This window comes from Camarhynchus parvulus, chromosome 13, assembly GCF_901933205.1.
Source record: "Camarhynchus parvulus chromosome 13, STF_HiC, whole genome shotgun sequence".
Lineage (NCBI taxonomy): Eukaryota > Metazoa > Chordata > Aves > Passeriformes > Thraupidae > Camarhynchus > Camarhynchus parvulus.
In genome coordinates this window covers 13,040,640-13,064,987 of record NC_044583.1, presented here as the reverse complement: position 1 = coordinate 13,064,987, position 24,348 = coordinate 13,040,640, and the positions used below count along the sequence as shown (strand labels likewise).

At 53.4% G+C, this 24,348-nt stretch overlaps 1 protein-coding gene across 2 annotated transcripts in view; it reads right to left on the bottom strand.

Moving 5' to 3' along the window:
• LARP1 (La ribonucleoprotein 1, translational regulator) overlaps positions 1-10,323 on the bottom strand; it is a 45,090-nt gene extending 34,767 nt beyond the window's left edge. For both annotated transcript variants that reach the window (XM_030957126.1, XM_030957127.1), the window contains exon 1: positions 9,898-10,323. In XM_030957126.1, coding sequence (XP_030812986.1) covers positions 9,898-10,240 — 343 coding nt within the window. In that variant the 5' untranslated portion in view covers positions 10,241-10,323. The remainder of the gene's footprint in view (positions 1-9,897) is intronic.
• Positions 10,324-24,348: the final 14,025 nt, after the last annotated feature.

The window sequence follows — 24,348 nt, the reverse complement described above, 5'->3', positions numbered from 1 at the left end:
GACCCAGCAGGGCTGTGACACCAGCTGGACACAAAGTCACCAGCAGGACCAGCACCATGCCTGGCAAAAACACCTTTCAGAGATCCACATGGATGGAACGGGGTCCAGGTCTCTTCTCCAAGCACCTGAGATGCCAAGGGGGTTCTGGGGAACCTGACCAGAAGAATGAGAGCTCTCCAAACAGACAGTCCAGCAAATCCAACACTCACATATGCACAGGCACACTAGGAATAACTGGAAGGTCACAGGCTGTTGTTTCTCCCATCCACTTATCAGTGCTTGCACTGGAGAGAACAAACACTGGGTGTTCTCTCCCATTAACCCCTTCCCCTCATCTCCAAAGTGGAAAAGCAGCAATGTGCTGCTGCTCCAAAGCACGAGTCCCAGCACTCCTGATCATGAACTCAACAAGGGGCTACAGATAACTCTTCCCAGGGAGCAGCTGGTAACCCATCTCTCTGCCTCACATCCTTTGATCACCAGTAAGCCTGGAGTGATACCACTGGAGGCCTTGGGCCTTCCAGGAGAGCAACCCTACATGATTCTGGTCCAAATGATCACAGTCACCCCCGCCAAAGTGCTCTTTAAGCCACTGGATACTGAATAGACACTAAAATTTCTGGCACAATCAAGCAAAATACACGTCTTAGACTCTTGTTTAAATACAGGAGCCATTTTGGTGTGGCCTGGAAGACAGCTGGATCTCACACTGTGGAAACTGATATAGGATGGTGTTTCCCTCTGACAGGGTTGTCACTCTCAGAGCTGCAACACACTTTTCTGCTTGCACATCAAGGACAGACCCAAACTCCAGAGCAGCTTTGCCCAAGGACAGATCCATCTCCATATAAAGGAGAATCCATGAATGTACCCAGAAATCCAGCATCTCCATGAAAGAGGATCCCACCCCACCTCCTCAAACGCACCAGTATCATGGTAAAGCCCCACAACATCAGACAGGGATGCCATAAATCCCTATGAAAACCCCAGAAACTGAACATTGCAAGGCTCTCTCCACCTTTGGGCTGCAGGCAGAGGGCCAAGCAGGGGGCTGTAGGATACACAAGGCAGCACAGTGAAGACAACATAATTAAATCTCTCAATTGAATTACAAATCATCAGACACACAGTCTGAGGTGTTCCCTCCCTCTGGCCCAGGCTATCTGCTTGGTTTTAATCAAGCACAGCCGTTCCAATCACCCTCCAAACTCCATGTTTGCTTGGTTCCACTCACTGCTGACAATTACATCCACTCAGATTTCACCTCCAATTGAAGCTAAGAGGGTTATCTCACTGCAATCTGCCATGTCTCCTCCAAACCATCTTCACAATTGTCCTTACAGGTTTAATTTTAAAATTTTAAACTGTGGCTCATTTACAGCAAATTCCACTCTGCAGAGTATGCAAATGTCACATTCATCATTCCACAGTTAAAAAAACCCAAAAAACCAAAAACCCCCAAAAAACCAGCAACAGTGAGCTTGTAGAGCTCACCTGAGACTGGGAAACCAGAAGGAAAGTCCCCTTTTTGTTCAGCTCAGTGCAAGACCCTCTGCAGTGGCAGAGGATTTCTGAGCACTCAGAAGATGCAGGAGATCATAGCTGGTATTCCCCCGAGCTCTCAAGGTTGAGCTGGGAGTTGGGAAGTGAAATTCAATATGATTACAGTGAAGTCTCATGCTTTGTCACCTGAGCACATGGTGGAGACACCTCTGTGATTCGTTCTTCTCTATTGCTGGGTGGAACCTCGTGCACAAATCCCATCACTCGTCTGTTTCAGTCACAGTAAAAACCTCCTGATTACATTTTTGGGATGCACTTCTCCACATTCCAGTATCTGCTGCTACAGACACATCATTTCTCAGCATCACACATACTGGTGTCACTCCTTACACGTAATTCTTCATTCTGTTTTCCACTCTACTTTTCCCCTTCACACAGCCTTGCAGCTGACCTGCCAACATGAGCCCACCTGGAGGTAACACAGCTATGGTAAAGTGCTCCAGTCACTCCTTTAGGTGACTCTTTTTGTGCTGAATGAAGCCAAGAGAATTGCTTTTTGTTATTGTGGTTGGCTTTATTTTCAGTAGGCTCGTTCTGTGAGGTCAGGAGAGCTGACACAGACTTTTTACTACTTGGAAGTGTAACCTTTCCAGTTACAGCAAAGGCATAAAAATTGCAGAGAATCCTAAGGGTCCTGCAGGAATACAGTCAGTGCTTCTTCAGCAACATATAATAAAAAATAAAGGAAGATGTGACCTTGGAGAATCCAAAGAAATTAATTTCCTGTAGTTTAAGTGAAAGCTGGCTTATCAGACATTTGAGTGTTGCTTATTAGCTGTGAGTTCTCACTATTTTATTCTGCCACTAGCTTCATCATCTGCCAATGTGCAAACCAGATAAGTTTGGTAGCTAAGACTTGGTAAAATAATCACTCATTTACATCACTGACCAGAAGCTTTCAAAAGCACAGTCATGAAGAAAAACAAAATAAAAAAGGCTGTGTGATTTAGTGTAGAGGCTGAATACATACCACAATCTGCTTTAAAAAAAGTGTTCTGTATTTAGCAGCATACCCACCTCTGAGTTACCAGGCAGGTAAAACGCCAATCTCCCCATACACCTTTTCTCTTACTTTCCCATCCACAAAATTCTACCCTTTCCTCATTTTTGTGGTTTTTCCAATTTCATACTTGTTTCCCCACATATTTTAGGCAGGAAAAAAACTCACCTCTTCTCTCAGTTCTTTTCAGACCCCTTAAAAGCTACCTTATCCAGCCCTGAAAACTGTGCTCTCTCCATACATTCACACTGCAAATGAGTACCAGGAAAGGAGAAGCACCCAGAGCCCCCGTGCCGGCTCCCTCCAGTGCAGCCGTGCCCTGCAGACTGCAGAGTCACTCTGCAGGAGCTGCACACGCTGTGCTCAGCTGGAAAAACGTGCTCAGCACTGTGCCTGGGACAGGCTCTGCTGCCTCCCCCGAGCTGTGCCCCCATATCTGAGCCAGGGAGAGTGAGCACCCCCCTGTCCCACCTGCTGGACCCCACCTCACACAGGCCCCCTGGCCAGCAGGAAGGACACACAGCATGTTTCTGTCCCCTGTCCAGCTTCCCAATCGTGCTTTAACTCTGTGTCAAGGACGTGTGAGGTTCACCAGCACCAGCCAAGCCCCCATTTCTCCCAGCTGCCCCCCCAGCTGCCATGCTCACCAAAGGATCACTGACAGAGATCAAACGAGTGACACTGAGGAGCACCAGAGATGCTTCTCCTCCAATATCTTCCTCGTGGGGCAGGGATGCCTCTCCTGGGCCCATCAGCGGCCAGGGCTGCTTTGGGGTGAGATTGGGAGTGGAGAGCAGCACCTGCTAGAGCAGCAGGTTACAGACCTGCTCCCAGCCACTGCAAGGGGTGTTCAGCAGGAAGCAAATGTGCTTGCCCAGGAGCATAGGGCATGCTGTGCCCACCAGCACACTGCGAGTGTTACACGTATTCTGGAGGAACCAGAGAAACATCTTCTAGATCAAGAGAGCAAAAGGCATTTGTGTCACCTCTGAGTGTCACCACAATCAAACTGAACGGCATCACACCAACAACCACCCCCACTGACCACTTCTAAAGGAAATTAAGCTTTCCACCTGGCCTGCTGTGACAGAGCACCCAAGCCAGCCAGGGCCACCATGGTCACCTCCAACACACCATCAGTCTGCAGCAGAGAACTCTACCAAACCTTATAGGTTGTCACCACACAAAGGAACAAAAGACTCAAACCCACAAAGTAAAAATAAAATCCCAACCACTGTAGAGCACTGAACCCAGCTGCATGTTCCCATACAACCCTGAAACACATGTAAGTGTCAAGGGAAGCTTCTGCTCCTAAGTCAGCTTTGCTCCAGAAGGACACTGAAGGTAACACTGATAAAGCAGGTATTAGATGAGCCAGTTCCCAGCCCTTCCTCCCTTCTCCTTGCATGTCTCAGCAGAACATCCCCCAGCAGACATAGCTTTAATTCTGCAGGAAGAGCTCTTGATCCTGGCAATACACACAGCGAGTGTCAGACCAAAGCTGCTAAGGATGGCTCCAGCAGCTCGACCAGCACCATCAGCCTGGTGCAACACTGAAACCAGCAGAGCCACCACACATCACACACCAGTTTGCTCAGGAAAGGCAATCCACCCATGAAGCCCCCCAGACTTCAGCAGAAATGTGTGCTCTGACAGAGGAAAGTTCAATTAAGAGGATCTTCTGGGAACCTCCAATTACAGGATGAGCTTCCCTTTAGAAACATGTTGACACTTGACCACAGTTTCCACAACTTTTCCCAAAAACAAAAGTTTATCTTGCACAGCATTAGAATTGCTATCAGCAAACCTATTTCCACCAAATGCCTCGTGCCAGTTTTTGCTCCACAGCTGTGTGACATTCATGTGCACACCCACTTCTCTGTTTGCCAAGCAATCCAAACCGACCCTGACCCAAAATTCTCCCTACACAGAAATCTGGTAATTGATTTATTCAAGGCCAAATTCGGTTGCCATTTGTTCTGGTCACCCATTAGCATTACCTAAATACACAAGTAGCTCTAAGTTCTCCCAGCACTGCACTAACTTCTTTGGAGCCCTTTTCCCTTTCCTTTGACCTCAAGTCATGCAGCTGCATAATTTGATACAAGATATTCAGATGAACCAGTTATTCCAATGCAAGGAGGTAAGTCTCCCATTCAGACCTCACTAACAAGGACCTGGACCTGCAGAACGAGTGGAACCAAAGCCCAGTTTCAAGTGAGAAAAGGAACAAATGCAGAGCTGGCCATGCCAGAGATCCACCCAGAGCTTTAGCCAACCCCAGGAGACAACTTCTCGGCCATGAAAAGCTCCACCTAGACAGCACTATCACCATGGGAGAGCTCAGCCGGTATCACCAAGGTTGCATCACCTCTTTCCCCAAGCTCCCTGCGTACACAGCAAGCCAGGGATTTGTCAGAGCCAGCAGTGTGGAGACTCAGGCCCTTGGTAGGAAGTCAGCAGAGGCTTCAATGCTAAGATGACCAAAGGATAAGTAATACATTAAAGACCATAATGCAAATGCGTATCGCGGTTGGGAATGAACAAAGCTCCTCTGACCCAAGGGTAAGAGCACCTGTAATAACTGCAGGGGTTAAAACATTCAGCCTGCTCTGAACAGCAAGCACAGCTTTCTACTAAAATGCCCACTCCTTATTTTGCCAAGAAAGCACAACCACAGAAATGGTGCTGGAGATTCATTATAGTCTCAAGCATGTAAAGAGCAACCTAACTCTATCCAAGTCTGCATTTGGCATTGCCCTGAAGATAATTTCACACTGTTTGAGCACAGTAAAAAGATGTGGTGTCATAATTTGGAAGGGCGAGCAGAGCATTGCAGCCCCAGTGCCCTCATTTCCAGTCCTGCTTTCTGGATTCTACTTGTCTCCACATCCAAACAAAGTCCTTCTGCTGCCCCAATCGTGGTGGAAATCCCCAAGGCACAACGAGCAATATAAAGTTTAAAAGAAGAGTTGTGAGGGTAAGGAGATGGCTGGAGAGAATCCTTCAGCAATGGCTTGGACCTGGCAATCTGGAACTGGAAGTTGCAGCAGAAGCAGGCACTGAAGCCCAGCAACCAGGGCCAGTGAGTCAGCTCCCAGGAGCTGCGCTGCATTCCCCAGCCTTCTCTGCCCGAAACAAACAGTGCAGAACAGGGCAAAGGTCCAGCACAAAGCTGAAGGGCAAAGGTATGTGGGGGAGGGAAAACACTAAGCCTCACTTTTTTTTTGAGCAACAAGTTCCAGTTACCTTCATCCTCCCCGACAAGATGGGAAGAGTTACTCAAACGTGAGTTGTGGGATTGGAACAAAACAGAAGTTTGGAGAGGAAACTTGGGGCGGTGGTGGGGGCCTCCTGCTGCGATAGCAGCTCTGTTGCAACAGCCAGAAGAGCTCCACAACTACGTGCCACGACAGAGTGAGAATTGCCCAACACTTTGGAAATAGGTGTGTGCAGGACTACCAAGTTGGATACCTGAGCAAGCAGATGTGTGTGTCTACTCTGAACACAAAAAAATGCCAATGGTAAAACAAGCTTCCCATCCATCTTATCTCCTGTACTGGAGGCTGATTTCAAGGAAAGCCCTATGGGGAGTTAGTCAGCAAGGGGTGAGATGCTAATGAACCTTCCCCTGCCTTCTCCTCAGTACCGGTAGCCAAGTCAGACTCTGCTCGGGCATAAAACAACACGCACTCTCAACAACAGTCAGCTCACCCCTGGTGCCGCCTGCTAGCAACTAAGGTGTGCCTTCTGGAAAGTACTGCTTATCCACCCAGCACGTCTGCCAAGCAGCACGCAGGAAACTACTCAAGAAATCAAAGTACCCCCTGCATCTCCTCTAGGAAATACACCGCTTTCCCTGGCCAAGCACTTACAAGGAGAATTTTAAAAGTTAGCCCAGGCAAAACTGAGCTGTGCCAGTCATTAAAACCTGCATGTTCTTACTTCCAAGATGTAAATGGCTTTAAAAATAAAGAAGTGCCAAGTGCCTTGATGCAACATTTCTTGAAATACATCCAGCAGGTTTTCAAAATGGGGTGCTGTTAACACCTGTCCTCACCGAGGCTTGCATCAGCATCAGCCCTGGTGCAGGACACAGCGGAGGAGTACAACATGTTCCAGAAGGTCGAGCTGTTTTAACTGCAAGCCACACTGCTCACCTACAGAAGAACTGAAGAAAACACTTTGAATTTGGTTTATAGCCAGTAGTGCAAAGCTGGTTTTGCCAGAAAACGTTTCCTTCACTACCACAGACACACATACACTACCATCATGTGTCAGTCAGGCTGCTGGCTGCATTTATTTACATGATAAGAAGAGAACATGTAATAATGAGGGCATGGTCACACAGACCTTGCTACTAGATCATTAGAGAGTAAAAACGAGGCATTATTACAGCTCTGCAGCGTCCCTCACAAGCAGTCAGCAGTGTCAAGTACGAGCCCTGCCACATGGGACAGGACCATGTGTACCTCAGGACTCAAAGGATCCCCCCTCTCCTCTGACAGAAACACAAACAAATAAAAAGATAACGTGCATCTTGTCAAGAGACCATGAAAATTTTCTGGTGTGCTACTCCAGAAGCGCCTCAGCCTCCTCCACTCACAGCATCAGCAGTACCACTGGTGTCTGACTCGACCTAATGGTTGCCCCACTTACTGCCAAGCCATTGTGCTTTTGGGAGGTTAAGAAGCAAGGAGAGGCTTCACTTCAAGAGCCCTCCTTCCTGAAAAAGCAGAAAGCTTTGCTTGAACATCCTATTATATTACAGTCTTCACTGCCAACTTTGAGCATAAAAATACTGCAGCAGGTAGGCAAGGCACAAGCTTCTAAAGGTAAATTGTAATCATGAAAAAGACCCTGTTCTTCAGTCCCTGTGTCAGGCCCCACATGCATTCAATTTGCCCAGCTGTGGTGTGTCAAACAGTTCAAAACAAGCTGGTGTTTTGACCACCTGGAGGTGGATTTGTTAAGCTCTTCCCCATCCATATTCCAACACAGACAGCAGAAACTTAAGATCTTGCAGGTGGCTGTTTTCCCTGAGCTCAATGCTTTTACTTTTATAAGCACCAGTTCTAACGCAGGCCACTGCAGAATGCGTGGACACCTAAGGAGAAGGTCTTGTCCATTAAATCTACTCTATAGGTCTATAATTAATATAATCACTATAAAAAAAAATAAGGGCTTTCAAAGCCTGTAAAACAAGTCACAGAGATCCCTTTATCTTTACAGAGCTGTCTGCACTACACTCTCTGGTCTCCTCACTACCTCTGGTGGATCAGGGTTGGAAACATTTAGTATCTCCAGCACACAAGCACTGCACTGGGAACACTGCTGGATTATGAGCAAAGGCTTGTAAGCTCTGCTGAGAAACCGAAGACTTCCAGTAATGACTTTCCATGGTTCAGAAGCTCTCAATCCACTTCAAGTGTAGAAAAAGAGGTGCTTTTCTTGGGGGATCCTCCTGGAGGTCACTACACCATGACAACTCACCTCACCAGCTGATTCTTTCACACAAATTCACGCTCCAGATCTTTTTTGGTAAGTGCCTGCCAAAACAAATCCTCCACCCAATGAAATGAAGACACAACATGAGCCTGCAAACTCTACAAGAAGGTACCTGGGTGCAGGGCTGCCAGGCAAGGTCAGCTGCCAGCCTGCCTCTCGTGGGAGCTCACCAGCCGTGTTTATGTGTTTATTTTACACGTTTTCTCTTCTGCTAATGAACACGCAGCAAAAGAAACAATGGCCCAAGAGAGGTGAGCCAGGCAGCAGCACTGGGGGCACTGCTGGAACCAGTCGCTGCTGCCAAGCGTCCCAGAACACACCACTAACAAATTCCATTTTTTGAACACATTTGGGAATACAGAGACAACTGTGCTGGGCCCAAGGACAACTCTGAGTGTTGCAGCATTACTCCCTCACCCTATAACTGCGTGGACACGCTAATGACACATCCTCACTCTCTCCCTCAAATAATCATCCCAGGAGTTCCAAGGGCCCCCTGCTTGTGTTGGGCAGCTGCCTCGTGGCTGCTGACTCTGACAAATCACACACCTTTGCAGCCGATGAGGCTGGCAATGAATTTGGACACTCCTTACACAGGAGACTCAAACAGGAACACTCAACCTTGCAGTTTTGCATTTTTGGTTTTTTTTTCTCGGGATCGTTATCTCAGAAGGCATCACAATAGAGTGCAACCTTCACACAAAGGAGCGATGTGACCAGTTTCGTGTCATAACGCACGAGGCGAATGCAGACAGCGACGCTGTCCTGGATTTCCTTAAGCTTTGCTTATGTCCATGACTACAATGACAAACCACCAAACAATCCGAACACAGACTTCTACCTGGCACGATTAACTTGTCCTCTATACTTCCCATTAAGATGACAGCTTTCCAGGTGGAAATTGCAGAGCTGTCCATCTCGCAGAGATCAATAACTCTGATGAATCACCATGCTAGGTAGTAACAGTTCTTACAAAACACGGGCACGTACAGTAATTGGGGATCTGACGGCACATGAGGCAGCGTGATTTCAGAGCTAACAGAGACAGGTAGAAAAAAATTAAGTCTTTCCCAAACAAGACGCTTAGTGAAAACTTCTGTGCTTTTCTCCTACTCCTGATTCACTTGAAGCAGGTACGAGAAGAGCGCAACACCCATCCCGACAGGCAAGGAAATGGTGCTCTGCAGTTTCAGCCTTTGGTGACGACAGCAGCGGGTTACAAGCGCGATTTGGACAGCGCAGCCCCTCCACTTCCCTTTTCGGGGACCCCCGTTCCCCAGCCGTGCCCCCAGCCCGGGGCAGCGACCGCGCCGGGCAGAGCCGCGCTCGCCTCGGCCCCCGGCCCCGCGGCCGCCATGAGTCGGCAGAGAAAGGCGGCGCGGCCTGCGCGGGGGAGCCGCGGCCGCGCACACGTGGGCAGCGCAGGCCGCGGCCCGGGGAAAAAGGGCCCCCGCGGGGCCGCGCTCCCGGGGAGCCGCACGCCGGGAACCGACCACGTTGCCGGCGCTGCTGCGGCGGAATGCCGGGAGCGGGAGGGGAGGGGGCCGCGTGTCCGCCGCCGGGCCCGCCCGCCGCCGCCGGGCCCCCGGCGCCCCTCCGCTCGCCGCCGCATGGCCGGGCCGGGCCGCGCTGCCCTCCCCGCCTCGTGGCCGCAGCCGGCGCCGCCGCTCCCCCGCGCTCCCGGCGCGCCCCCCGCCCCGCCGCGGCCCCGCAGGCCGCGGGCGCGGCCCCACGCCGCGTGTGCCGCATGGCGCGGCCGCCCGGGGCGCGGTCGGCGGCGCAGCCGGCCCCCCCCGCCCCGCTCCCAGCGACCCCCGAGCACCCACCGGGAGGCGACTGCCCGTTCACGGCCGGCGCGTTCTTCGTCCAGGGGTTCACCTTGGGCGGCGGGGCCTCGATGAACTCCCGGCGCCCCGCGCCGCCCGCCTCGCCGCCGTCCTCCGCCTCACCGCCGGCCCTCAGCAGGCTCTCCTTCTCCTGGTTGTTGCTCTCCTCTTTCTGCTGCTTGGCGCTGGGCGGCCTGGGCGCCGCCGGCCCACCGTCGGGGCCCATGGGCGGCTCGCCCTTCTCCCGGCCACCGTCCTGCGGCGGCTTCAGCACCAGGGCGCGCTCCTCGGCGGGCAGCAGCGGGGCCGTGCCGGGCAGCAGCGCCTCCACCTGCGTCGCCATCTGCGCGCCCCCGAGCCCCGCCGGGAACCCCCCGACCCCGGTGCCGCCGCAATATGGAGCCGCGCGGGGACCACGCGACTGCCGCGGGGGCGCGCACCGCCCGCCCGTGCGCGCCGCCGGCGAGGGGAGGGGCGGCGCGGGGCGCGCCCCCGCGGGGCGGCCGGTGGCGCGCATGGGCCTGATGCAACGCCCGGCTGAGCCGGGGGGGCGGGAACGGGGGGGTTTAAAGGGCACCGGCCCCTTTCCGACATCCCGGCCCCGCTGCCCGGCTAGGAGAGGCCGGGCCGGGCCAGGGGTGCCGCTCCCCGCTCGGGGACTCCGGGAACGAACGCCCCGGTGGAGCCCCGGAGTGCCCGAGCCGGCGTTGGCTGAGTCTCCCCGGCCGGCATCAGCCGGGAGCCGAGGGATTGGGATGTGCTCCGTCACCCACGCCTGGGGATAATGGGATAACGTGGCTGGAAAGTGCAGAAAGGGACTCGGTGTGTATCCTGGGAATCACGGAGCCCCAGAAACGCTCAGGTTGGGCCATCTGGTCCCACCTCCCTGTGTAAACACGGTTGTCCCAGAGCACATGGCACAGCATTGCATCCAGACAGTTCTTGAATATCTCCGGTGAGAGAAACCCCGCAGCCTCCCTACTCTCTGTTCCAGTGTGTTGTTCTTCCTTGTATTCAGGTGGAGCTTCCTGTGCATTAATTTTTGCCCATTGCCTGTGTCCTGTTGCTCAACAACCCCAAGAGGAGCCCTGCTCCATGTGCTTGGCTCCCCCCTTTAGATATTTATACACATTGGTGAGGAAGAGACCACCTCTCATCTCCTGTGCCCAGCAAAACCTTTGTTTGAGTAGGCTAAAATATTTAATTGATCTCTAGCTGATAGAACGTCACTTGCTCATCACCATCATTAATATTCCTCGTATTTGTCCTCACTTCTTGCAGCCAGCAAGACAGCAACTGCAGACCATGTGTGTTTGTGCACATGAATTATACACATTTAAAAGGCAACTTGCATTGCTGATACCATTTAGCACAACTTGCCTAATTCACAGCAGCCCTTACTTGATGCCTTTTTTATTCAATGCAAGCCTGTCGCAGCCTCTTCCCTCATCGCAGCAAGCACACCACCCTGCTTCTGCCTGGAAAGGTTCATCTGGAAGTCCCGGCATGTCCTGCAGCCCCAGGGACACAGCTACGCAATCCCTGCAGGAGACCCGTCAGCATGACAAGGCACTGAAGATGTAGCTGCCAGCTGCTGATGCGTGGAGAAGGATGAAAAGCTGATTTCACTGTTGGAAGGAAAGAAGAAAGTGAGAAACAAACATGAGCTCAGCACAACATTTGGAAGGGCAACAGCATCAGGAAAGATCCATAGAGGGAGTCCCAGGCTGTCAGGGATGCTCCACTGAGACCATCTCAGCTCTCTGTGTGCCCTGCTACCCAACCTCTTGGCTCAGAGAGTACCCTCCTGTGCCACAGCCTCAGGGGTCACCAGCAGTTATCCCAAATCATTCAAGAATTTGGCCAGTAAGATTCCGTAAGGAAGTTTAACTATAACTCCAGAAGGAAGTCTGCTGGCCTGGCTGGCTCAATAGCTGAGCTGCAGTAACCCAAGCCACATCCTGTGCTCCTGTGCCCAGTCCCTGACGTGCTGGGGGTCCCTGCACTCCTCATGAGTGTGACCTGGGAGCTGCACAGCTCCCAGCCAGTCTCCCACCTTCACCCTCTCCAGGAGCAGCTCCTGGCATGGGGAGCACAGGTGGCTGCAGCCAGGGGACCTGCAGGCCAGTGGTGTCCCTCACCTGTCCCCCAGCCAGGGTGCAGGGTTCCAGCTCAGTCCCTTTGGGCACTGCTCTGCTGCCACGTGAGCAGGAACGAGCCCATGGTGGCCGAGAGCCAAACTGGCTCCAGAGCTGCCAGGCAGGAGGGAGCTGGGCAAGTCTCACCCTCATGCAGTGCCCAGCCAGGCCAAACCCCAGCAGGTTTCCAGAGTTAGAAAATAAATGCACTAGCAAGGGGAAGAGAGGGAAGTGTCCCTGCAAGCTTCTTGCATCAGCTGTAGGGAACATCACCTTGGCAGGTCAGCTCTCAAACACCCATCCTTCATGGGAAGGGAAGCTGGGTGTGCACCACCTCCGTGCTGGCCATGTCCAGCAAGCTCCATGTGCTCCACTCCTCCCTCGGTGTCCTCACCTCTGCTGGACCTGTTTTCCCCTGCTCTGCCCAGCATCCACGACACTTGGATATCCTGCTCCTCCCTCCAGGGGCTTGCTGAGAAGCGGCCAAGGAATCTCCACATTTCTGCCGCACAATTCACTGGGAAGTAATCCATCTCTGCTTTCCCCAAATTCAACAAAAGCACCTGCCTGGCATCCCCAATCCTGCTCTCTGCCTCGTCCTTCACCCCAGCTGTGTCCCTGTGCCTGCCCAGACCCCATCAAGCAGCTCCCTGTGCTGGCCCTGCGCAGGCTCTGAGGCAGCAGTCTCCAGGGAAACTCCTCTGCTGAGCAGTGATTTGGGCAGAAGCTCCCCACCTCCCTTGCTCCCTGTACAACAGCTTATTTATTTCTCCCTGGCTGAAGCGTGGCTTGCATATTTATCACAGACAGCCGGCTGCTTTGGTGCTGGCCTGGAGCTTTAAAGATGCTTTGATGGTGGCCATTAATGTCTCTGAGCATCTCTGGGTCTTGCTTGGCTAGAATATCCCCAGCTTCATTTCTGCTGGTCTGGCAAGCTCACCTAGGGGCCCAGCCTTCCCTTTGGGAACAGCTTTAGTTCAGTGGCCTGGAGCAAGGCCTGTGCATGGCGAGGAGCACAAAGCAGCCAATGTGACTGATCTGCTCCTTAACTTCACCATCCTGTTTGGCTGGGAGCTCAGCCCCTTTCTCAGGTTCCACTTGCCTAATTTTGTCCAGCGCTGTGGCCACGAGGTCACGGTTAAAAGTGTTTCCTCCAGTTTCACCTTTGCTCTAGTCTGGTGCTGGATGCTGATCAGTGTTTGCAGCACACTCCTGATCACAGCTCCCTTCCCTGCATCCAGGGGCTGTGCAGACCTGCGGGCAGCTCAGATTTGAAGTGTGCTTCCCAAGGGAATTCTCTTTCTTTCCCCAGCGCCTCCAGACCAGTTTGCTTGCTGCCAGTGCTGGTCACGCTGTTCCCTGGTGAGATGCCCAAGCTTTACACGTGGATGGCAGAATATTAAGGCTCAGGCATCTTTAACGCTGTGCAAAAGAGGATTTTTCCAGGAAAAGTCCAAGCTTCCTATCCTGAGTCATATGCTTTGACTTATTTATGTGGTTGTTACTGCTCTGTGAACCCTGCCAGGCAGAAACATTGTCAGGGACAATACACACAAGGTTGGGCTGGCTTTCCTGCAGCAGCTCTGCGGTGTTGCCCTCCAGCACACCCAACTGCCCCCGAGGGGTTTTCTGCTCCCAATGGACTTGCAAATGAAGCCTGACCATCCAACTGCTGGTGCCCTCAGGGAAAAGCTTTTCAAAGGACACCCAGAGCTCATTCCTAGAAGAGAAAGATTTGGGTGATATGCTGGGGCAGAACCATTCTCAGGACTCTGTTACAACCCTCAAATTGAAATAGGAATTTTTAAATTCAGAAAACCTGACAGTTTCCCACTGAAAAATACTCAGCTTGCCCTGAAGTTCTTCATCAGGATACTCTGACCCAACCTTTTCAGTGTGGGTGAGATTCTTTCCCACAAAACAGTGGAAGCTCAAATTCCAGTCCCAATTTGCTGTGCCACTGGTGAGTGGGGCTGAGGGCAGGCTGCCAGCAAATCCCTGTGACCCTGCCATGGCAAGTGCCTCCAGCCAGCAGACACCTATTAGTGGCACATAGTGGCCATCACAAAGGACTCGAGTACTTTTAAAATTAAACATCCAAACTTTTTATTCTACTACTCAAAATATCCACATTTCAACCTGCTTTAGCTCAGAACCAGAAGAAAGTGCCCATTCCTGCAGGTTTCTGCCAGAGAGTACTCTAACATCCCCTTATTTAACCCAGATTTTAGCCTCTTGCCCGTGTTTTTAACCCCAGAGCTCCCACCCCTGCTCTGGAGAGAGGGCTCATGCACTAAAGCACAACGCACAGCCAGAGCAGCAAGCTCAGCTTCTCCACTTCTGCTGCCAGGCCACAGGGATGAGAACACACTGTGAGCTTCCAGATAGTCCCATAGGCTTTTCCTGTCTCCAGCCATGTGATCCAGAGAGATGGAAGACACTCCCTGGCTCTGAGATTAATTCACTTGGACCCTTCCAGCAAAGCATATGAAGGATCAGCGTGAGGAGTGAGCGCATTCCCACCAATAAGTAATTTCCAACCTGGGTAATAAAACAGCAGACACTAACGAGTTCCATTACATCCCCATTAAAAAGTGCTTTCCCTTAGCAGGGCTCCACAGCCCAGGGGCTGGGGCTGGGTGGTTTGGTGCTGCAGCCCAGCCAAAGGCACTGTGCTCTCAGGGCACTCGTGCCATGCATGGGGTAGGAAGCAGCTCCCAAATCTGCCAGCCCCTCACTGCTCCCAGCTGTGCTCTGCACACTGGGAAGTGGTGCTGCAGATGTGTTCACGTCTGAGAGTGCACCCCATGGATTTTCCTGGTGCTAGGAAGTTAGATTGAAATGTGAGCAAATATCCTGTAATTAAAATCTGAAGCCTGTTATGCAGCTTTGGCGTGTTTTTAATAAGCGGGTTGGAGGGGGGGATATCTAATGATACATAACTGCTTTTATCATCACAGCTTTTCCCTCCAAAAGCCACAGTTCTTATAGGATTCCCCCAAAGCCAGTAAATAATCTTGACTGCTTGAGAAAAATTCCCCATTTCCTAGTTATTGATGGCATGGGCTTTGGAAAGCAATACCTCCTCTAGAACACAATTTCTCACCTTGTATATTTTGCTGGAGATATACTAACCCAAGGTTTCTTATGTCCCCTAAACCACTTCCATTTCCAGGAGCTTGTGAAAACATGACGTGAGGTGACCACTGAACCTGATATTTTCTCTGAAGGATATTTACCCTCCATGCCACCCCTCTGCCATCAGGAATTTTAGCAGAACTATTTCAGACACTTCTACAAAGAGAAATGAGAATATAAGAGCTCTACTATCCTTGTTCAAGATGCCTTAAGCTCCGCATGCTTCACATGAGATGTCCGGCATCCTTCCCAGGTCCCAACCACCCACAGCAGTGCCAGACTGACTCAGCCCACCCAAGGATGTGCCATTCCTCTGGAGAAACAAAGCACGCTGGCAATGTGCTGTGATTCCCAGGAATTTGTGTTTCCCTGCCATCAGCTCCTTGCACCAGCACTGGCCAGGGTCATACATCTTTCTGCCTTGTGCCTGATGTGCAGGGAGGCACCAGCCAGAGGCTTCTCCACAGAGCTCAATTAATTTCAAGCACTGGCAGCTTGTGCAGGTGCCCTAAAAGCTCCCAAAGACTCAAGGTGAGAATCAATAAGATTGATGGGTGGAATTGCTGGGATATTTTCCTCTGAGCACCTAAGGATAATTAACAGCCAAAATGCTTGGAGTCAACCACCAAAGTTATGAAATACTAAATCAGAGGCAGCTCCCAGCAGCTTGGCTGGCTCCCTTTGCAGGTTGTACATTCACAATGAAGCCGTCAGCCATGCACAGCCACAAATTCTCTCTTTTCCCCTGGGACTTCTGCTCCTTCCAGTGGCTGGCAGTTATTTAAATATTGTTTTACCCCTCTGCAGTCAAAGCAAAGCCCTGGGCATTGCCATTCAAATCCTAGCCTGACCCACAGCACAAGGACATCGTTGCTGAGTGTTTCCCTGGCTGCTGGGATCTGTGTGTTGCACCAGGAGGTACAAATCCAACAGGTGCTCTTCTCCTCCTTGGATAGCCAGGGAACTGAGAAATAGAGAGAAGTTAAAATCATTTTGCCCTTCTGTGTGCAAGAGTTCAGATTTCTGCCCCCCAACTTTTGAGGGCACTGGGCATCCTACCCCAATGCTTTCCTTCCCACTTTTGCAGCCACATTGGCTCTGGTGCCAGGCACAGCAGCCTGGACTCCAGCAGGCCTCATGGGGTACAGAGGAGGTGGAACCAGGCAGAAAGGCCTTCAAGAGCCAGTCTGGAATGGTGGGGCTGAGCTGCCTGGCCAGCTGTCCCACACAGAGTTCAGGTTTGCTCCTGTGACCCACAGCAGAGGGTCAGCACACAGCCACTCCCTGTCCAGCCAGTCCTGGCTGCCTGCTCTGAGCACCAGCCATCCCACCATGAGTGACAAAGCACCCAGGAGGGCACAGCACACCTCTGTGTCCAAGAGCTGCACTGTGCACCTAAGCAAAGGGGCTGGAGCAGGGACAGCTCCGTGCCTGACTCTACTTGACCCCTAGGCATGACTGAATGATCCTCCTTTAACCTTGGGATGTGCTCTGTGGGGCTGTTGTGCTCCTGGTTCTTCCTCCACTGCATATGTGTCTGCTCCCACCCCTGCTTCCATTGCAGGGAAGTTTCAGGGCTGAACAGGTTTTCCTGCCTTTTCTCCACAAGCTGTGGCCTGGGAAGGCTCCATCCTGCACAGATGCTCCCCCAGCACCCAGCACCCAGGGTGCATGGAGGGAACATGGGGAGCATCTCCTCCCCTCCCTTGTGCTCTGCCTCGAGCCAGGCCCTCTGCCCGTGACTCCCACTCAGCCTCGCCAGCTTTGTGTTTGCTTTCCCAAATATTTTGCTGGTGCAAAGGAAACATCAGCCTGCTGAGTTGTGAGCTGAGCCACCTCCACCTCCGAGCTGAAGCCCATGAAGTGAGAGAGATGAGAACTTGGAAGCAAAGCGATGCCAAAGCCTAGAGCAACATACCCCAGTGCTCCTCACCCCCTTGGTGCCACCAAGACAAGCTGGGGACAGTCCCCAGCATGCTGGCATTGCCACTGCACCCACCACAGGCTCCTGATAGCACCCTGTCAGCAGCTGATCAGCGAGTCAGAGGTAAAAGGGCTTCAGCAAAGTGCAGTGCCAGCACCCAGCCGTGGCCAGGGCTGTACAAGCAGGGCCCATGGGACACAGGCAGGGGGATTAAGAGATCTGTGTCAGCAGTGGGCTGTGTACACAAACACAGCAGCTAAAAGGGCTCATGTTCATGCTTTGTCCCCAGGGAGGTCGCTGGGGATGGGAAAGGGTCGTGGAGGGCTGGACATGCTGTGTCTGTGTCAGTCCTGTCAGCCAGGGGAGGAACAGGCTGGGGATGGCAGAGGGAGATTGGCCTCAGGCAAGGGGACTGTCCCCCAGCTCCCCTCCCTGCAGAGAGCTGGGCTGGGCATGGCAGATAATGCTGCAGTGCCTGGAAGGTTGCAGGGAACTCCCTGGCTCTGTAGTGGCCCTCAGAAGAGCTGGAGAACCTCACCTGGTTCTGGAGACGGGAGCAAAGGAAAGGAATTGTTCCACCAGTTGTTTTTAAAAGTCAGCCCAGAGCTGTTGATGTAGGAAAGAGTCATCAAAGTCAGCAACTGCAGTGGCATTCACCAGAGGGTCTCCAAGTAACCCCAGGATATAGCTTGTCTGCTTTCCCAGCTCCAGGGGGCAAGCAAGACTGTGGGATGCTCATGGACGTGCTCCTGTAAGGCTTCCAGGAGGATCTTGAGTCCATAGACCATAGAGAAGCCTAGGCTTCAAGACGCTGTACTTTATGACTTTATATATTTGCCCTTGCCTCTTCTGCCCCTGCACTTCCCAATGAGCAGCTGAATAAGCAACAAGGGGAAAAGAGACCCACCCCAGGGACCTGAAACATCCTCTGTCTCCAACACTATCAGGGGAAATCAATGTAGGATGAGAAGCTCAATTGCAAATCTGGGGATGCAGTGGCCATGTTCTGCATCAATGCATTCATTTTTACAATTATATCAAGTAATATTAATCATATCCAGTGATTGAAGAAGTCCTGAGGATGTTAGGTCACGGAGATTGATGGAGGAGTGACAATGACTGACCATGTTGGGTGAAAGAATCTCAGGCCAGAAGTGCAGAATTAGCAGGTGGATTTTGTTATATTTTGGCTGCCCAATTTGGCAGTGATACAAGAGCTTTCCCTTGTCTGGTGAGAGGAACAGTGCTGACCTGTAAGGGAGTCTGTCCTCCTGCCAGGCTCGTTGTTAGACTTTGAAGTTCAATCATGAGCAAAATAAATGCAAAGTGAAGCCATGTGCAGTCAGAGCCAGCATTTCTCGCCTGTGTTTCAGTCTGTTCAATTTTCATGCTTTTCAGCTAACACTGTTTGTTCCTAAACATGTTTTCATCTGACAGCAAGCAAGGCCAGGACTTCAGAGTGGAAACAACAGGAGCCAGAGAGGAGTTTATCCTCATCAGAGAGAGACATCTTTCAGGTCCTCTCCATCCTCAGAAAAAGAACAAGGAGAAAAGCACATATTGCCCCTCTCCACTCCAGCATGTTACTTAAGCTCCTGTTCTCTCAGTGAAGTCTTGCCTTTGTTTCAGTAGAGCCAGCACAAGGTCAGCACAAGATCACCCCAAGGTCCAGAAACCTTTACAGCAATTTATATCCTAAAGCAAGATCACCCTGTAAGTCTGCCCAGCAGTACTCTTGAAAAGGGATTTTTTTTTGAGCTTGCTTCAGTCTACAGCCTTATCTTATTATTTTGCAATTCCTCTCCTAAAGATGCAAAACCAAGGCTCGTGCCAAACCAAAACATCCCTGCAGTTTATCTGAGCAGGGAGGAGCCTGTGATGGTGGCCCAGAGCCTGGAGCAGGACGGCAGCTGGAGCCTGGAGAGCAGCCAGGGATGGTTAATGCTGGTGGGCCAGGAGACTCCCCAGGACAGCACGACACAAAAACCACACTGGTGGCTGCTTTGGACTTTTTCTCCTGCCTGGTGGGACAGGGACATCAGAGAGGGGAAACCCAGGGCAGTGTCCCTGCACACACATCTCTCCCTCCCTGCCCCTGCCAAACCCATCCCTGTTCCTCCTCCCAGCAGCTCCTGGGATGGTTTTTCCCAAGCCCTCCCTCCGGCAGGCACGAGCCATCCTGCTCCATGTGGCACTGCCGTTCCTGTGCCAGCCCTGGCTGTCTCTGCAGCTGTACTGTCTTAGCTGTTAATTTAATAATTAACTTTAGCAAGCCTCATTAAGGCACCTCCTGCCTTTCCCCACATGTCCATGCCGTGTTACAGCCGCGATAATCCCGGCCAGGGCCGGGGCACGGAGCTGCTGCTGCTGCTGCTGCTGGGCATGATGTCTGCACGATGTCTGTCTGTCCTCAAACCCTGCCCTGTTCTCCCAGGGCTGTCCAGCCTCCCTCCCCACACTCTCTGCAGACCAAACACTTCCATTTTGTCCCCTTTCCAACAGTGACAGATGCAGTGCAATTGCTCTTTGGGGACTACTGGGGATGGCACCATCTTTGCACAGGGGAGTGGAAGGTGATTCCATGGGGCTTCCCCAAGTTTGGGATGTTTTGCCTTCTGAAGCTCTCTCCCTGCAACCCCTCTAGTGTCCTGCTCAGTTGTGTCACAGCCCAAACACCAGGAAAACCCCCTGGAAATTGCAGTGAGGTTGGCTGCTTACATTTCAACTTTTTCTAATGCACACACATTTAAACGTTTTCTAATGCACACACATTTAAACTTGTTTTTAATGCACACACTGCATAACCCTTTTTGTCCCATCCTGAAGGCCTGCTGCCTGCTGGAGGGCAATCCTGTCCATTCATCCCACTTCCATGGGACAGGACAGGGTTTGGAGGCAGCTCCTGGGCTGCACCTGTCCCAGGAGCAGCTGCTGGTGTTTGGGGGGTGGCAGTGCCAGCTCCAGAGCAATCAGGATCCGTCCTTCCCTGGAAGAACCAGTTCCCCAGGCAGCAGCAAATGGCACTTTCCCTTGGGCAGAGGCCAGGGAGCCTGCCCTGCTCAGCAGGGCTTTGCAGATAGGCAGGCTGCAAGGCGTGCAGCTCACATGAGGAGGGGAGATAGCACAGGCAGGCTCTGAGCCCTCGGAGAGGCCACAGGGATGGAGTGAGCCAGCAGGGCTTTGCCCATGATAAAAGCTTCAGCACCCCTGTGTGTAATCAGGAGAGGGCAGCCCCAGCCCTTAACTGCATCTCTGCAGAGCCAGGCTGGGTGGGGTGACACAGGATGACAGTGCTGGAGATAACTCAGTGCCCCAGGAGACAGAGCTGGCAGGGGAGAGAGGGGCTGCCCTGGCAGGGGGCATTTCCCACCAGGGCAGGTGCTGGGGCAGCCCAAGGAGCTGTGCAGCTGTGCTGGGCTGCCCTGCATGGTCAGGCCTTTGGGAACTGGCAGTGCCATTCTCATGCCCTCACCTCAGCCTGGGCCTCTGCAGTGCAGCTCCCCCATCCCTGCTTCCAGCGAGAGGAGATCCAGGGAGATATTTGGGGGTGGCTCAGCACCAAAGGTTGCAGACCCAGCACCACCAGCATCCCCAGTTGGTCCCAGACACCTCCTGTCCTGCTCAGAAGCACTTACAGGCTCAGAGACTCTCTTCTTGCTTGCAGCAGCTTTCATGTTCCCCTGTGGCCAGACTTGGGCTTCCTAAAATCATATGGCTCTAAATCAGGACCTGGTTCCAGCTTTGCAGCTCACACCCTGTCTCTCAGGGCAGCTTGACCCCATTCCTGTGCCCACCCTCCTGGCAGGAGCTGCTCCTCCAGTCAGGGCTCTGTGCTCTCAAAGCAGACTATTTTTTTTCTGTCCACGTTTTTAATTTATTTCCTTTTTTTTTTTTTTGACCAAGCAGGGTGTTAAAGGAGCATGGCAGTCTGGGGAGGATGCTCCCAGGGGTTACAGTTTTTTTCCCCCACTGTTTCTTTGAGGATGGCACAGCCCCAAGCCTCCATCCAGCTGATGGTGCAGCTCTGGGCACTTGCCAGCCTTGCCCCGTGACTCAACAAAACCACCTCGGCCTGTAAACAGGAACCCCAGAGCACCCCAAGAATGAAGGGGGATGTCCTTGGCCCCCTCCCAGCACTGCACTGGAGCCAGGTGCCAGGGGAGAGCTGTGGTTGGTGCCTTGGCCAGCCATGCTCTGCCGTGGGCTCTGGCAGAGCTCCCAGCAGATGGTAGGTGCCATGGAAAACCCACTGAAAACCTGTTTGTGGCTCCCACAGCCTTGTGCTGTGCTTTTTTCCCCTGTTGTTTTCCTAGACAGTGTTTAGAGGTGAGAGGAGGTTCCCCCTCTCCCCGCTCCCCGGGGCTCTCTCTTGGGATGCATTAGAAAATCCATGCAGTGGGAATTGTTTATCCCTTCCGGAGGGATGAGACCCCGGCGTGGTGCAGGCAGAGATCAGTTTGAAGTGTCGCTGTGCCCAGCAGGGCCCTGCAAAGGTCGTGGTGGAAACTTTGGGGTGGTTGGGGATGGGGAGCATCGCAGATCCAGCTTGGATTTGGCTGCGCGCTTCCCCTTTCCTGCTGGGAGAGGAGCCAGGGCGCCGCACGGTCGGGAGAGAGGTTCCTCGCCTTGAGAGGAAAATCAGAAAGGAGGAATTTGGAGGGAAATGTTCTGCTGGCTCGTTCCAGGACGAACCTGGGAGCGGGGATAGCCGGGGATGAGGGAGCCCCGGGATCGGGGATGTCCCCCCGGGGAGCCCCGGGATCGGAGCGCAGCCCCGCTCGGCTCTGCTGCCATCTGCCGCCGGCAGCCCGGCCCGGGGGAGCCCCGAGCGCCGCTCCGCCCATCCCTCCCTCCGAAACCCACGGCAAACAGCCCTTCTCTCCTTCCAAAGGGGAACGTTTGTCCTGCGGGAACAAAGGATTTGCTTGAAAAGTAGCTGCCCGGGGCAGGAAGGCAGAAAGGCTCCTCCTGCCTGGCTTCATCCCAGAAATACATCCCAGGAGCACGTTGGGTGTTTGTTTCCAGGTGTCCTCAGCAGAGTAGCGGTTGATACGCCCTGGCTCCGGCTGGGGCATCCCCGAGATAAGATCGGAGCTCGCAGAGCCGGTGCCAGGGCGAGCAGGAGCCCGTGTGTGCAGAGACACGCAAATACCGCCTGTGCAATGAATTTATATAAAACCCATTCCCCAAAGGTTCCCGAAAGAGGTGATTTTTTGTTTCTGTGTCCTCTGCTCTCGGGACCAGTGAGAGCCAATTCCTTCCTCTCATTTCCCCAAATTTCATCTCCACAGACAGCACAGCTGCGCCCGAGAGGGCTGGGTTAGCAGAAACCGGAGGTGGAAAAGCCCAGAGGTTCCGAGATAGTTCAAGGCAACGGTTCCTAAACCCCACTGCTCCCTGCGGTGCCGTGCACTCCTCAGGGATGGGAGAGCCAATCCCCCCAACAGCGAGAGCCCAGCTGGGAGGATGCGCTCAGGGCTGCGTTACCCCACGACACCTTTCGTCCTGAGCCCCTTTGGGTCCTGCCGAGCCGGGAGGAGAGTCCCAGGAGCACCAAACACCTCCTGTCCCAGGGCCAGCAGCCGGACCCGAGGCTCCTGCGGCGGGGTCGGAGCTCTGCAGTCGGTTGCGCCGAGTGTCCAGGCGGTGGCACATGAGGACTGCGGCTCCGCCACCCGGGGATGGCCCATCCCGCCCTCCTGGGTGCCGCCCTGGGGATGCTGCTGGCCGGGTGACGGCCACGGTGAGCACGGGCATCTTGCATTGCTCCTTTGAGTTTTTCCCGCTGTGGATGCGCAGGGAGCTGCAGACAGGCTGGGATAACCCTCTTGGCCATCAGCTCCCGTCACCAGCAGGTCTGGCACTGCCCTGTGCTGCTCTGCAGAGCTCTCCCCGCGGATCCAGCCTCCCCGCCACCCCCCGAGCGGGGATGCACGGCGGGATGCAGCTGCTGCCAGCCTACCTGTGCTCGCTGTGCCAGGGAGCTGTCCCCATCCTGCCCAGCACAGCACTCTGGTCCCTTCCATGGCCAGCAAGGATGAGTTGGCAGGATCGTGTTCCAGGTGAGGCAGGGCATTCACCAGGTCTCCAGGAGTACGGCCAGCCCTGAGCAGCTGCCTGAAAACACGCCCAGGTGGCAGTGCCAGGGTGGCAGCGCACATCCTCCTGTATGTGCTGGGCTGGGTACTCCCCTCCTGCCTGCTGTGAGGGTTCATGGAGGGCTTCCTGCCAAACTGAAGGTGTAGGACAGGAAATGGATCACAACTGCTCAACCTGGAGCATCCATACCTGGCTGCCTCCCACGGGCCATTTCATCTTCTAAGGAAACTGTTATAGCTGCAAAAAGAGCATCTTAAAAATCTCTTGATGTTTCCTCCTAATATCAAACTACTCTGCTTGCTCAGGGACCACTCAGCAGGCAAAAGGATGTTACAGCTGCTCTTGGATATGTTCAGCAAGGCATCACAGCATTAGCTCTCTAGTTGAAACATTCATCCAGCTCCCAGGGCGACCATCTCTCTTCTCTGAAGTCCTGGTGGTGATCCATCATCCGGGGGAAGTGTGTGGCACAGAGCCATGTGTGGACGTTGGCACTGCCCAGGTGGAACATCTCACTGCTGTCAGCCTGCACTGGGTGTGATCCAGCACCTGGCACTGGAGGGGAAGGACAGGGCTGGGGGGCAGGACATGCAGAAAGGAACGGGGACAGCACAGGTAGGAAGTTTATGATCGCGCTGGATTGTGGAGTTTGAGCCGGCTACTGCCTCTGGTGGTAAATGCAAAAACTTCCAAAGCATCATCATCGATGAGCCTTAGCCCGTGGGATGGGAACTGTATGGGGGGAAGGAAGCCCTGTGAAGCCAGGGGCATGCTCCGGTGCTGGGGAAGCCTGCCCTCTAGCATCCCTGCACGGCAAACCTGCCCCCTTGCATCCCTGCACGGCAGGGAGTGCATCCTGTCCCTGCCTGGGCAGGGTGGGAGGCTGGGCAGCCGGATTGGCACAGCTGATGGCCGATTCCCGACCTGTGCCATGACCGTGGAGGGAATCGTGCCATCTCTCTCTGCACACACAGTGCTGCCAAGCGGCCGCCAGCCCCACGGGCTCCGGGTGCGGGGGAACCCAGAGAGCAGCCCGGGGGAGGGTGATGGGCACGAGTGGAGCCCCAACAGGCTGAGGGGTGCATGGAGTGTCCCGTGGCGATGCGGGAGGATCCAGATCTCGGGTCTCGTCCGACTCCAGGGGTCTCCAAG